We start from the raw sequence: 15,043 nt of genomic DNA, 5'->3' as shown, positions 1-15,043 counted from the left end.
AAAAACTGCCTGGCACCACTGACTTCCTGTTAGCCAGACGTGAGTGTCGCAGGTTGGATGCTGCACGAGTACAATAAAGAGTGAACTTCTGAACTCAAACTTGGCTTGGGGAAATAAAAATTCAACCAAAACATTCTTGGCAACGGTGGTTGACAATCCTGCAGAAAAATACATGTCAAGTTATTTTGCAATCTTTTTTTGTGTGCAGTCTTGTCTACATATGAGACTTAAGAACGTTGAGTGTGAGACACACTGACTTATGTGGAAAAACACCATGCAACCCACAGCTGAAGTTAAATACAGTGGTGCTAATGTGGATGCTTTCAGAGACGATGGATGAATCCGAAGTGAAGAAGTGAATCGAATATGGAGAGTTTCCAGTTGTGTGTTTGCACATCTATCTGTCTAAGAAACTTTGTTCTGGTTCACAGAAGAGGAAAACGAGATGTCATTTGTAGCTGAAATAATGGTAATGGGTCAGTTCATGCCAAATCACCCAAAAAACATCGGAAAATTTTAACCAGGCGATTATTGATTTGAATAAAACTTGCTGTTGATAGTGATGTCACAATATTAAATTGAATGTTAACTGTCCTCCAAATTTGATTTATTTGAGCAAAAAAAAGGGGCGTGGCTGCCTCCCTTTGAACCTTTATATCTGTGGAACTACTGGGTCAATCTTCACAAAACAGGGTAATTCAACAATGAATCCAAATAAGCAATAATTAGTGCGTATTTTGGGAACCTCACTTTTTGAGATTGCATTTGACTTTGAAAATCGACTTGGCCGATTATGTAACCTTCGCAAATGTTTTCATTGAAATGTAATCTCTCAAGTTTTCTGTAAAACATAAACGTTTCAGAGCGTTAGCAACAATAAACAGTCAACCTACCTCAAATATTCATTAAAAGGTGACTATAATTTGAATATTCCTATGGAGTTGAATATTCATTGAGTATTCATGGCAAATCTGGATGCTTTGTCACCTAATTGCAAATACATCTCTGAAACATTTATATGTTTAGAGAACATGTGAAGGATTACATTTCATAAAAACATTTTTCATAAGGGCCCGTGATCTTATATCGGAATATGTAAACCCAATGGGTGATTTGGCGTTGGATGTTGGTCTACTCTGTAGCTACCAATTTCTACCCATACCTTTGCCATATAGCTGAAATACAAAGTCATCCTACTTGTGGGGTTACAGTCTCTTAAATAGTAATATGACCATGTTTGTTTTGTACATGTTCGTCTTCTCACCACATGGGGAAGCTCGAGGTTTGTCTGCGGCGCGCTGAAGTGCTCCAGAACCTCTTGGAAGTCGCTGCGGTTGACGTTGTTGCCGTTGACTTTCAGGATGACCTGACCGGGTTGAAGCCCCGCCCCCGCCGCCTCCCAGCCTGTGTCGAGGGTCAACGAGTGAGGTGAAAGGTGAGATCAGATGAGTCAGAAATACAGTGTTTAAAAAAAAAAAAGTATTTTGGGCACATGTACAATCTGAAACTTTGTTGGATGACCACAAAAAGCAAACGAAAAACAGGTGTCAATTGTTGAGAGATAAATTTAAATTAGAGAGGAACCCCAGAATTGTACCACTTAAATTCAAGAAAAATACATAAAACTTTGGTGTACCAGTATTTCTATAAAGCATGATGTCATTAACAAAGTCAGCAAAATGTATTAGTATTTGTATTTTTGGGACATTTTCTATTTTTTAGGATCATGGCATACTCCATTAGACCTCAGTTTGAGGAACATTTCTTATCAAAAGAATAGACCACCTCAATAAAAATTACGCAACAACCATGGATTGAACACAGTAACACCAGCATCCCCATATCTCGTATGTAGCCAAATTTTGACAAATAACAAAAGTGTGACACTGAATGTCAAAGAACGTGCAACTTTGTCTCATCTTTTAGAGATGCTATTTTTAGTATTTTACCAACATCATGACAATCAATAAATAATAATAAAGGTATTACCCTTTTAATAAGTATTTCAATTATTTTGCACGGGTATCAAAATCAGAAATTATTAGCCCATTTAAGATGTTATCAGAACATAACATCCTTTTTTTTTTTTTTTTCCTTCCAGCATCCATTTATCCCCACAACATGCTCTCCTAAGCCACTAATGGCCTGACAGAATGGATGCCCAATCAACACCTCCATTATCTGCATCTCTCCCATCTAAAAATATCCCTTGCATCACTTCCTCCCTCGGGTGCCGGCGTGTTACCTAACTACAAAACCAGTGGACCCAATATCGGACAGCACAGAGGGAAACTAAATTAGGTAATAAACATTCGATTTGGTTAGGATCACATCTAAGTAATTATGCATCTGTGAAAGCAGAGTTTGGTCTTTTTAAGGATTTGAACCTTGACCATATGCAGCGTAGGTGACAGGAGGCTCTAAAGACCCAATAAAGGCTCACTCGGGGCGGCATGGAACAGGTGGCTCAAGGCTAGAGTTACTGCATTTTTTCCTTCATTTCACTCGTGTTATTTGTCTTTTTGACACCATAAACGCTTTCAAAGCATTTAGCTGCACTGATGGTGTCATTGAAAGGATGAGCTTGCTGAAAAATGTGCACAGAACCCCAAACATTGGGGTCCTGTCTGCAAAATATATGAGGCCTGTAACTGAGTTGAGGAAATGTAAATGTAATTATAACTCCGGCAGCTGCACACTTCTCATGAGCAAAACTACTTTAGCAGTGAATATACAAGCTGCGACAAAACCATACAGACATTTTGTTTTGATTATTGTTGGAGATTTGTTTGGAGTTGATACAAATGAGAAATGTTCCAGTCTTGGAGGGGGTCGGTGATCGGGTATTCAACTACAGACTGCCTGCCACAGCGGAATTCATTTAATGATTCTGCAACCCAGTCAATGGAATCTGTCACTCACCTTTTCTTACAGCGTACACATGAGGGGGTGCCGAGCCACATAGTCGAAAGGAAAGGCTGTCTGGGTTGTCAGGGACTTTCACAATCCTGGAAGCGAAATAACCCATCAGACCAGAGACCCCATGAGCTTGTGTACACCTTCGCACGTGCATTCGCTTACTCCTTGGCTTTGGTGGTGACGAGCAGCCGCAGCGAGCGTCGTATGCAGAAGGCCTGGTTGATCATGGCTTCCACCTCTGCGAAAGGCCTGAGGAACAACAGGTCCTCGTTGATGGTGTGGATCTTCCTGCCCACCTGCAGACCTGCCATCTGGCCGGACAGATGGACAGAGATGATCTTTTTAATAATAGGTCATACCGTCCCACCATGCCTGCAGTCTGATCGTAAGAGTGTCACAAGAGGACCGCATTGAGTTCTTGTATTACCAATTTAATGCAAGTTTGAACAGGTTCGATGAACTGTTTTGAAGCCAAGATCAACCATTAAGTTCATCCAGGGAGTTTTTGTTTAACCTAAAACCACAATCTGGTGGGGAATTTAGTTTTGATTATTATTTGCACTACATATTAATATATATATGGGATTATTATTGTATTCATTTTACAATGTCTAATACTATAGTATCTATCCTTGAGTTCAGTTTGAGTGTTCTATTGAAATTGTTTATTTAAATGTTACAACAGTTCTTGGCAATTAATAAGTGTTTAGCAAGTCAACAACTCCAGCGCACTGTTTTTTATATAAAGAAACAGACTCTAATATTTATACACTTGCAGCGTTTTTATTTTCTGATAAGATAAATTTGATTTGTCGGAATACTGTGTGCCCTGCGATTGGCTGGCAACCAGTTCAGGGTGTGCCCCGCCTACTGCCCGAAGCTCCAGCAACCCTCGCGACCCTTTTGAGGAGAAGCGGTACAGATAATGGATGGATGAATATTGTTTCCATTAAACGTTTTTTTTTTTGTTTGTTTGTTTTTTTTTACCCCCTCCAAGAATAAACATGATCAATATTTTTTTCCATAATCGACCAGTCCTTGTTATGTCTATTCGACAACGAAGCACATAGCCCTAAACCTGCTCTATGAAAAATACTTCAGTCGTGAAGTAGTGCACAAATAAGATGAGCTGAATGAACGATCTTCCATCACCAAATAAGGCCAATTGATCTAAGTGCACAACACATTTCTTACATAATTATTACACAGTTATTACTACATGCATGGTGTAACATCTAGATGCCTCCTTTTCTTGTTTATGTCAAAAACACAATACTAATGACACACACACTACATGGCGTCCTGCTATAGGACATGAAATGGAGTCACGTTGTGAGAATAGTGTGTGTCCTGTGTGAGTCCAGTGGACACACATCCGGAGCGGTGGCCTTGGCTGAGCTGGGGCCCCGACTCTGGATAACAGCCCGGGATAGATGAATGACCGGGAGAGGCAGAGAGTAGTTTGCCTGACTTAATGTAATAGTATCATCGGGCTGTGCACGTGTGTGTGTGTGGGGGTGTGCGTGTCCGTGTGTGTGCGTGTGCGTGTGGGAACCCCTTTCAGAGCCCCATGGGAATCAGCTGAGCCGCATTCAATGTGCTGGCACACAGGCTATGTCACAACTACCAATGGTGTTATTGTGGAGAGGTTAGGGACACTGAGGATGATGAATAAAAGACGAAGAGGGAAAGAGAGGAATGGAGAAAAGAGAGCACAGATTGAGGTTTTACTGTGAAAACAGCCCAGAGAGAAGCAGGGAGAGATTACCCAGACACTGAGAAGGTGAGCAATGTGGGAAACAAACTGAAATAACACAGCATAATGGCACCAAGTAGAGCGGAGAAACTTGTCAAGGTCAAATTATCTTCATTTGGATCAAAACCAAATTGCGCACCAGTTGCACATGCCTGACTCGTCTGCTGAGGTCTAAGCAGTTGTCATCTATAGAATCAATTAGTGACTGACTATAATTGAAGCTAGACCCATGCATCACAATTACCATTAAAGGATGGCAAAAAGCTGCTGAACAAGATGCTAACATTAGGTTGAAGAAATCATTTTGTCATTTTTTTTCACAAAAATTAACTTATTAAAAATTGTAATATTATGGAAGTAATATGCCTGTACTGCATATAATTCCAAATCCACTAAAATGGATAAGGCTTACACACGTAATCTAGGGCAGTACAATACCCAATGTAACCTCAATTAAGACATTGTGATATTACAACTCAAAAATAATTTTTAAGGAAAAATAATCAAGGGGCCACACAGTGTGTGGTCAGTTGCCCACCCCCGCCCTAGAAAATGTTGAAATGTTTTCAAACAAATCTGTTCAGCTCTATAACTTCCTCTTCATTGCTACAAAAGTATAAACAAAGTAAATAAGTCAACACTACGACGACGAAACCAAAACAATAAAACAATTACCTTATGTTCAATAAGATGTGATGTCATGCTGTGGTCTTAAGAGTTAAAATGCAAGACAGCTTACGTTGCGCCAAATGCGCGAAGTTACACGATTTTCTGTCTGAACAGATTCTCTTGCCTTTACCCAAATCTGACTTTTATATGACATCTTTATGTCAGATACGCGCTCTCTGTGGAGCGACCATAGAACGTGAGTCTTCCCTGTCAAATCTGATCTTCGGCATATTCTGCCATCGATTTATGCAAATGTCTTCTTTTGCACCTCAGAAAATAAGTGTTACGGTGTTACAGTGGTGGACAACAACAACAAAAACACAACAGTTCAGCATCATCTGTCTATCCAAAGTAGTTTCACAGTCCATTTTAGCTCCCAGCCATGAAGGTGACACATTGGATTTTACTTGTTGCGTGTCTTATTTTTGTGAAGGAGATGTGAGTGGGCGTGCCCAGTGGCCCAGCATCCAATCACAACAAAGCTCCGCCAGGGAAACAGAAGGAGACAGACAGCAGCCGTCAAAACATTAGACAGCCGTTACCTACAGGAACTAATGCCATGGGGCAGGGGGAAGGAACACCGCGTGTGTGTGTGTGTGTGTGTGTGTGTGTGTGTGTACCTCAGCATGCGAGCCTCTGGTGACAGACTTCACCACAATGGCCTTGTTTTTCTCCTCAATCTCAAAGCCGTAATCCTCCTCCTCAGGGTGAATCTAGCACAGAACGATTGAATTGCTCAATTTAACCTGTCTCGTATGTACACTCACTGACCACTTGTGGCTCGATCGAATATTCCCGCCTCCACAGAGATAATTGTTGCTCATTTTTTTTTTATTGAACCTGTACGCATTATGGCTATCGTTGTTGCTGTAGGTTCTGCTCTGTTAGTTGTTAGCTGGCTGTCTTTAAAATTTTAGCTTGCTCACGTAGCTACATGAAATCAACCTATTTTAAGGTAACTAAACTATTCGAAATATCTCTAATAAGGATGCTATTTTATTTCAATGTAGCATGTGACTTCTGAGTAATCCTGTACTCTTTCTAAAGAGCAGAGGTGCATGTTTTCGGTTCCGAGCATACGTGTGCATAATGCACAGCATCTTGCTTCTGTGCTTCTTGCACTCGACTCCCCAGTTAACGGAGGCTCGATGTTGTCATTAGCGAGCACATTAGCTGGCTTCCATTACGTGAATATTCATGGCCATCTTCAAGATGGAGATGGTGGTGTAAGATGAGTGGAACATGGCTGCGGTAAATAACGACTTTCAGAAATGTGCTTGGCCCTTGTTGGGTGCAGTGAGGCACAAACAGAAAAGGGTTTCTCGAAAATTGGAAGCAACTAGTCTAAAATGTCTAAGTTGAAAAAAAATAAGATTGAGGGAGTACGAAGGGGTCAAGTCCACCTTCTGATTGATTTAATGTGTCTAAATGCTTTTGATTTATCGTGCCCGAATACAAATTCGGGCCAGGGCCGTAAATATGTGTTGAATTGCATGTTCTGCCCACAACAATTTATGCTGCAAAGCAGAGTTTAAAGAATGTGAGGAGGACACGCTCCAAGATGCCACAGTCGTCGTATGTGTCTCCATGGAAAGTTAACGTTGATGTAACTAGCGTCGTGTGGATGAGCCATGGAGGGAAGATCATGTAATGAACTTGGGGAAGTGAGTCACTCCCACTTTAACAGCATCCTAGCAAACTTTGAAATAATTTATCTGTAGACATAAACCACTGGGAAAAAAATATTGTGAGGTAGAATAAATTTTTCATTCTTGTTCATTTGTTCTAATAAGTATTTTAAAGGATTAAAGTCGTGACTAGTAGTGATGATTTCTTTTTTTTTAGTCTTTCTTTCTGAGTCTTTCTCATGAATCTCTTTAATTTTCTGTACATGCCAACACACCCAGTCCTTTCTTAACTGTGTTGTGCCAAAAAAAAAAGTCATTCTTCCTCAACTTGTCAAGGACCTTTTCCTTTTAGCCCATAAATTCTGCCTAGCAACAAGTAGCTCCATTAATGGTGGAAGAGACCAACTTATGTATTCGACAGTACTGTAAATGAAAAGGGCCTCCGTCCGTGTCGGACGGTTGATTTCATCGCTGCTTTTGTATCTTTTTCACCTACTTTGCCTCAAACTTATTTTGAAACTTACCAGCAGAGACTTGACCAAGATGTTTTCGATGAGCTTGAAGTCATTCCGCTGGAGCTGTTTGCTCTTTGAGCTAGTTCCTTCTGTCTCCTCGTCTGCATAGAAGCGGAAGAACTGAGACTCATCTTTGAACTCGCTCTTCTCCAAAACTGTGGGGGGGGGGACACACACAAAATATAATAATGAGAGAAAACAGAGTCATGTGTATATCGAAATATATCGGGATCTTTCTTGATCCATGTCATGTGTGGCAAATATAATATTTCCATTGAAAAAAAATGAGAGTGTCCGTTATTTTTGTGTTTAAACACAATAAATGTGCAAAACAAAAGTCTTAAAAGTGCTCAATTGTTCACACAAACGAGGCCTTATTGGGGTGAGTGGTCGGTGATGCTGACACGAACATGTGTGCCATAGCCAAAACAGGACATAGCCGGCCGGACCCTCTGGGGGGGATTCATGAAGCAGCCTGTGTAGTGTGTTTGTTCATCTCTTTTCTCTGCTCAGCATAACTCAAACACATGGGGCCACTCAAACAGGTGAGCGGGACATTAAAAACAACATTTTGGTCATATAGCACATTTCCTTGTGGTACAACATTTGCTTTTCACTTTTTCTGTATTTTGCATTGGTTCGCTGCGCAAGCATGGGCATATCACGACACAATTGTACAACTGTTGCCAAGAGACGCTTGGAATGACTTTCAAATAGTTTATGGATCTCAACATGTTTGACCACAAAATATAGGGCTACTTATGCCTGTGGCCTCATAATGTTGGCTTTAGTGAGAGGATTTCTAACATGTTTGCTACTTTCTCACGCATTTTTTGGAAGTGGAACAGACATAGGAACACGAACAATACCAAAACAATATCAACAGAACTTATGTGGTTGCTTTAAGTTAAGTCATAACCCAAAGTTTTTTGGTTTTTTTTTTGGGGGGGGGAGTGTGTTTGAAATAATGTGTAAACAGATGTAAACGACAACAGGCTGCACACAGCCAAAGATACCCAGCTGTTGAGCTCTTTAAAATGCACCTGGCACCTCGAGTTCCATAAAGCTCCATAAACTGATTTCACACACACACACTGACGTTGGTCTTGTGCCACCTCAAACCAAAGTGAGTTATCTCCTCTGAGTCATCGAGGCTGTGGCCTCATAATGACAATTATTATTTATTTAAACAAACAAAAACCAAAAAAGCATGTCATGCACAGTGATGCCACAATATAAGCACACAAAACAAACATTTTCAACTACACGGGTATCAAAACTAAAAATAGAATCATGGCTTTCGGCACGAAAATGTAATGTCTTCTACACGATATGTATTTTTAAATGGTTTGGTTTGCCTTTGGAATGTGATGTCCATATAGAGCAGACTCTCAGAAGTAAAATAGACGGGGGGTAAAATTTCAAAGGGAAAATGTCATAGAAATTGGTATCAAAACCCATACAAGAATGAATGCAAATAAAAATGAAATAATAATAATAAGAGAATGAGTTTTAGCGACAGCAGGCCTACCTTCCCTCATATATATATATATATATATATATATATATATATATATATATATAAATATATATAAATATATATATATATATAAATATATATATAAATATATATATATATATATATATATATATATATAAATATATATATAAATATATATATATATATATATATATAAATATATATATATATATATATATATATAAATAAATAAATATATATATATATATATATATATATATATAAATTATTTTATCATAGTAGTCAAACTCCAGCTACCGAAGGCCGCGTTTTCCATCTCTCAGCAAGCTCTGAAGCAGGAAATAATTAATTGAAAATAATGTCCAAAAATATTTGGGAACCACTGGCCTAAGTGAACCATTCCCGACAAAAAGGAGTTCTTGGAAGAATTGCAATTAAGAACTCTTTACAACTTGCAGGAAGCTAGAAAGGGTAAAAAATATCTCTAATCATCATCAAAACCTCATCCACTCCATAGTAGATGGAGCCTTATGGTTTGGGACTGCTTTGGTGCTTCAGGGCCTGGATGCCAAGATCTGGATGGATTGGTCAACTCTGATTATGGTTTTGTAGCATCTACATTTTGCTCTCTTAATTACTAGATCTAGTAATTCACTTATTGATTTTCGGAGGTGTCTGGGTGGAGTTCTAGAGAAGCAGAATGTATGGGTCCCTTGAAAGTTATGATTAAGATGTTCTGGGTTCAGATTCAGATGACAGCGTGCAAGTGAAAGTGCTCCTGCGGCTTTCACACGAAGCTCAACGCCTCAATGTTTTGCTTTTAAGTAATCACATTGCCTGTGTTGCACCACAACACAGCAGGAACTGCTCAGCAAGTCAAGGACAACCCAAAAGTAAGAGGAATGAAAAACTAGGTGAAGGGCAACAGATGCGCTGACTAAGGTGAAAGTAGCTGAAAAGAAAAAGGTTATGACCCTGAAGGAGAAAAGAAAAAAAGGACACACCAGAACAGGTGACTCTTCAAAACACAAGGTAGCAGGATGTATGCATATACGTGTATGTGTGTGTAGCCTGTTCTAACAATTACTTGAAGAGATTTCATACAGAAACTGTAATTAGTGGAAATGTATAAAGCAGAAAATATTTTGCTTTTTTTAAATTAATGAATAACAGACCCAACCAATATGTATGCCGGGCTTTTTTAATAAACGTCTTCGCTATTATTATTTTTTTAGAATGGATCATTTTAAGCATTCACTTTGACTACAGTGGTTTTGTAAAAGAATAAGCTAGTAAAGTACAGTTTCCGCTTTTTGGTACCAAAATAAAAAAAAAATCCCCCAATGATTGGCAGTCCACGCACTCTATCTGGCATTCAAGCAAACATGACTTCTTTCAATGGGCCTTCATTTTGTAATATACTACGCTAATGAAGATGATCAGCTCGTAATGGGTCTGGAGGCGGTGGCCGTGGTTCAGTGAAACGACTCAGACAGCGCTGAAGCGAAGTTAAACAAGCTATGGTTCGGATATACTGCTAAGGCTGTTTATGTTCAACACACTGAGCTGGAGGCAAAAAGATTAAAGAGCTTATGACGCAGGCTCTTTCTTAGGTTATCTGTTCCCAAAAAATTAGGGTCATGAGCAACAACAGTTCTGAGGTCAATTTGATTGGTTGGGTTCTCAGTTTAAATTGACACATTCATCCTCAAGTAGACACAACATTTCTTGCTGTTCTTTTTTAAATTATTTTTCTTGTCCACTTATTTCTTTCTGTACTGTGGACTTTTCGTCCGCACTCAAATTGCGGCCACTTTACAAATTGCTTTTCGTCTCGGATTTTTTAGGAGAAACATTTTAGAGCGAAAAAAACATTCTTATTCTAAGCCCTTTTTAACAACCACCTTGTGTAATCGTGTAAATGAAAATAATAATAAAAAAAAAATTCTAAAATCTAATATAAGATCATTTAAATATAATTCAAATATTTGTTTGAAACTACAAGTCACAGTTAGAGATAGAAGAAAGATACATAATGTGATAGAAATAACTAAATTCGTAACCAATTAGGTGAATTTCCCGCAGCACACCTTCAGAGTTGTCACGGCGCACTAATGTGCTCCTCCAACACACTGGTTGAGAATCACCGCCTTACAATACTTTGAGGTGAAGCATGAAACGGAATTAGAACTAAATAAATCCGTAGTGTAAACATTGGCGATATTTACTCGGATTATTTGTTCAAATTATTCATAGCTTCAAAGCAATTAGCAATATTATATGATAGAGAAGTTATATTTTTAATGAGTTTTAATGTGACTAAATTGAAAACTCATGTGTGTAAGCAGCATTCATCCAAAATCGAGTCCATGCGTGTGAGCGGGGGTAAAACTGACCATGATGCAAGAAGCCATTGTTGCAGAGACCCACACCCAGCGTCACCGCATCCTCTCGTGTCGAGCAGTCTCCCTGGGAAACGATGACGCACACTGTCATTCACTATCATCACACCTTGACGCACAGCAGATTACAAAACTGAGAGGACGGAAGTATTTCTTGCACTCAACATGATGAGGTTTACTCGATGGATGTTTAGTCAACATAAGGAGGCGGACTTGAGTTCTCCAAAAAAATAAAAAATTAAAAAATACATTATTAGCATGACCTTAATAATATACTTTACAGCTCTCGTCCCCAACCGTTTTGGGCTTTTGTACCCCAAACCTTTTTGACGTACCACGAGTACCCCCCTCACTCACATGTGTTATTGATTCTCCAAAAAATAAAAGTAACAAATGATTATTAAATGAAAATAATTTTATTACTTGGATTTGAACACTTAATTATTAGCCATCATTAATTCTAATTAGACAAAAAGAAATATTTTGTTGCCATGAAAATAAATAATAGACTGAATTCAAATAAACCTACCTTTGTTATATTTAACCATTACAACACTACATTGAGATCTTTGAATAAGTCCCCTTTAACGGACATTAAACTTTAATATCAGGAACAAAACGCTGAACATGAATAATATTCAGGCCCACGATAGCAGTTTTACTTTCTTCTCATCAGTCATCTGAGCTTTAACGAGACTCTTGCGTAGGCACATGGCTGCTGTGATTTTGGCTTGTCTGTGCCACAGGATATTGAGCTGGCAAATAAATTCTTAAATGTGCTCACGTACACCTGCTTCAAAGGAGGGACAGAACTTTCAATGTTTTTTTAACTCTTCAAGAGTCCCAAGGTGTCTTAACATGTTTGAGACGTGCTTTCGCGAATTTACACCAAGGATCGAGAATTACAGCACTTTTGACCCTTTTCAAATTGCCTGTTTTGAGGTGCTGATCCTTTCTCAAAGCAAAGGAGCCACTGCTCACTTGTGCGCAACACAAGTACAGTGTGTGTTAGCATGATGGCAGGGGTTGCGAGACGCCGCTACTTGTGTGCACAAGCCGAAGAGGCACGATGAAACGCAAGCACCCACAAAGTCCGCAAAACAAATCGATTGTATTTTCACTCATGGGAGCAAAGCTTTAGCACCAAAACCCAAATCACGTTACAGGAGCAGATCCATGCATGTGGTGCATGTAATGACCTGCAGAAAATGTCATTCCATGCTTCTAGGGAGAAGCCTGGAAGAAAACAATAATTATTCCTTACTGTTGTTTTAATAAAAACATAATGACAGTACCTGTGAGAGGAGCCAATCCACGAGTTTGCAAGCAGGCACCACTGATTTAAATGTTTTCAAATGATGATCTCTGTCCCTAAAGCAACAGAAGACAGCACAAAGTCAAAAGTCAATGCAAGTGAAAACTAAAAATTGGCATTTGTCAAACGAAACCAAGGACAAACAACCTTTTTTGATTGCTTAAATTCCTGGCCATTTTGATTTAGTAGATTTTTTGGGGTCCAGTTGCTGAAATGAGCAGTGCGGGTTTGACTCTCTATTCATCTCCTCTGTTGCAACTTAATTTTTGCAAAGTGAGATAAGCCCCGGAGAGAAAGCAAAATAAAGTGAGCAAGCAAAAGGGCAGGTACTTACTTGATGACGGGCGTGTGGAGGCTGTGAAGGCGGCAGTACAGCCTGACGCCCTAAAAGAGAAGAACCACGGTGCCGTTGAGTTAGAGAACATTACACGCCATTCATAAACGAGCACAGAAATGGCTTCAAGGTGGGAAATTTGTAGCCGAGGTGCCCTGAGGGGTGTCGTTTAGAGAGCATCCATCAAACCTAATGTTGCCAAATCGGATTAAAGAATAGAAATCTGTGCCAGAAGGCATACACAGAAGTGATTACCTCAATGTTTTATTTGGAAAAAAGTACAGAGAGACGATGACGACAAAAGTGACACGTGAAATGAGATACCTTCGACATGATATCCTCCATCTCGCTGCGGGCCTTGTAGGTGCCGTCGTCGTAGCGGAAACGGTACAAAACCTGCTCGTTTTTGAACTGATGCTTGTCTGATACTGAAATGACACCAGAGGGGGGAAACTGGCATGAGAAAATGTTTTCTTGGAAGCATTGTGAATATTAAGATGTAGAGAATATCTGTTCTTAGAATCCTGGAGCAGATTCTTCTTTCTTTTTTTTAAATTTCCATTTATTCTATCATTTTGGACTGCATTAATTTCAGTCTTGATTCAAGAGTTAAGATTTCACTGTATTACTTGATCTTTTTTTTTTTAATGTCCATTGATGAAAGGTTAAAAAGCAAAGCGATAACTTCAGGGTTATAAATTTATGACTGGGCTCAAAAGTTCACCTTGGCAGATATCCATAAACATCTTCCAAGCAATTTTTTACATTCAATTAAAAATTCTCGTTTCCAGTGAATACGCCACAGAAACTGGAAAATAAATATTTGGCTGAACACTGAAGACACCACAACAAACGAGCTGCTGGTTTTAATCGTCTAGAACTGATTTCTTTTCATAAACCAACGGAACGCACCGGGAAAACATTTGTTATGATATGATATTCAAATGAATTGCACAGTTCTTATCGTAGTCGCGCCGTATGCTAAATTTGCTAGCCAGCTAATGTTCAATTTGTGCATGACCAACGGTATTTCTCAGGGTCTACCTCATGACCTCACATATTGACAGTGACACCAACTGTGCTCGGCCAGAATTTTCCCCATAACCTCAAACCAGAAGCCAGCATGTCATCACTGTATCACCCTCAGGTGGTAGGCCACAGTGACGGTAGACGTCAGGGGGATTTTCCGTGGGAACCAGAAAATAACCTGATGTGCACTTACGATGGACAAGAGATCCTTCATCACCATCGTGGACCACCGCATTCATACATTATTTATAGCTGCATGTTTGTTTTCATTGCCCGATGCATAATTCAGGTAAATGGAACTGAAAATGTTATGCTTGAGAAAGTTTTCAGTGTGGAGGGGAAATTGCATAAAAGGCAAGGTTTGGCGAAAATCTGTTGTTCCCCTTAAACAGAATCTTAGATATCATCAGGCAAATAACTAAAGCAGGGAAATGATACTAGAATGTTGCTAAAAGTACAACGGAGTCCAAATTTGGATCCGAATCAGATAACACACCTTCGTAGGAAGCCACCTCATTCATATGCATGGATTTGAATAATAAGACTCATGCATGATTAACTGAGAACACTCAGTGAGGGCAGGCCTCCATCAATGCGTTTCCCAAAAATTACTCCCTGGATCCCAAAGAGATTCCAGATAATCTTAGAAAATGAACGTCGCAAAATAGCATCATTGTTTTTTATGCAGTGACACATGAGCAAGCAGAAACACACACACACACACACAAAAAACATTACCGGTTTGGTGGAAGAAGTTTTGGCAAATGTCAGAAAAAGGCTTTTGTCAATATCTAAAAAATCAATAAATAAATAAATAAATAAAGACTTTTTTTTCCAATCCAAGTTCCAATACCTGGAAAATCTATTTAAGCAGCACATGCTTATGTAACAAATTCTAAAATGGCAATGAAAACATTAAGTCCTCGGTGGAGGTAAGTAAAATAAAAACATGAGATGAAAATTAAGCACATAGCT

At 39.2% G+C, this 15,043-nt stretch overlaps 1 protein-coding gene across 3 annotated transcripts in view; it reads right to left on the bottom strand.

The window, feature by feature from the left end:
* Positions 1–15,043, bottom strand: part of prex1 (phosphatidylinositol-3,4,5-trisphosphate-dependent Rac exchange factor 1) — a 79,216-nt gene that overhangs the window by 17,911 nt on the left and 46,262 nt on the right. For all 3 annotated transcript variants that reach the window (XM_088290561.1, XM_088290563.1, XM_088290562.1), the window contains exons 13-21: positions 13,364–13,467; positions 13,040–13,089; positions 12,686–12,761; positions 11,385–11,457; positions 7,497–7,642; positions 5,965–6,057; positions 3,082–3,230; positions 2,923–3,008; positions 1,265–1,404 (exon numbers count right to left, since the gene is read on the bottom strand). In XM_088290561.1, coding sequence (XP_088146687.1) covers positions 1,265–1,404; positions 2,923–3,008; positions 3,082–3,230; positions 5,965–6,057; positions 7,497–7,642; positions 11,385–11,457; positions 12,686–12,761; positions 13,040–13,089; positions 13,364–13,467 — 917 coding nt within the window. The remainder of the gene's footprint in view (positions 1–1,264; positions 1,405–2,922; positions 3,009–3,081; positions 3,231–5,964; positions 6,058–7,496; positions 7,643–11,384; positions 11,458–12,685; positions 12,762–13,039; positions 13,090–13,363; positions 13,468–15,043) is intronic.

Source organism: Idiotropiscis lumnitzeri, chromosome 3, assembly GCF_059441095.1.
Source record: "Idiotropiscis lumnitzeri isolate Australia: NSW breed Sydney's pygmy pipehorse chromosome 3, RoL_Ilum_1.0, whole genome shotgun sequence".
Classification (NCBI taxonomy): Eukaryota; Metazoa; Chordata; class Actinopteri; order Syngnathiformes; family Syngnathidae; genus Idiotropiscis; species Idiotropiscis lumnitzeri.
Note: the sequence above shows the minus strand (reverse complement) of the source record. Positions and strands in the feature narration are given on the sequence as shown.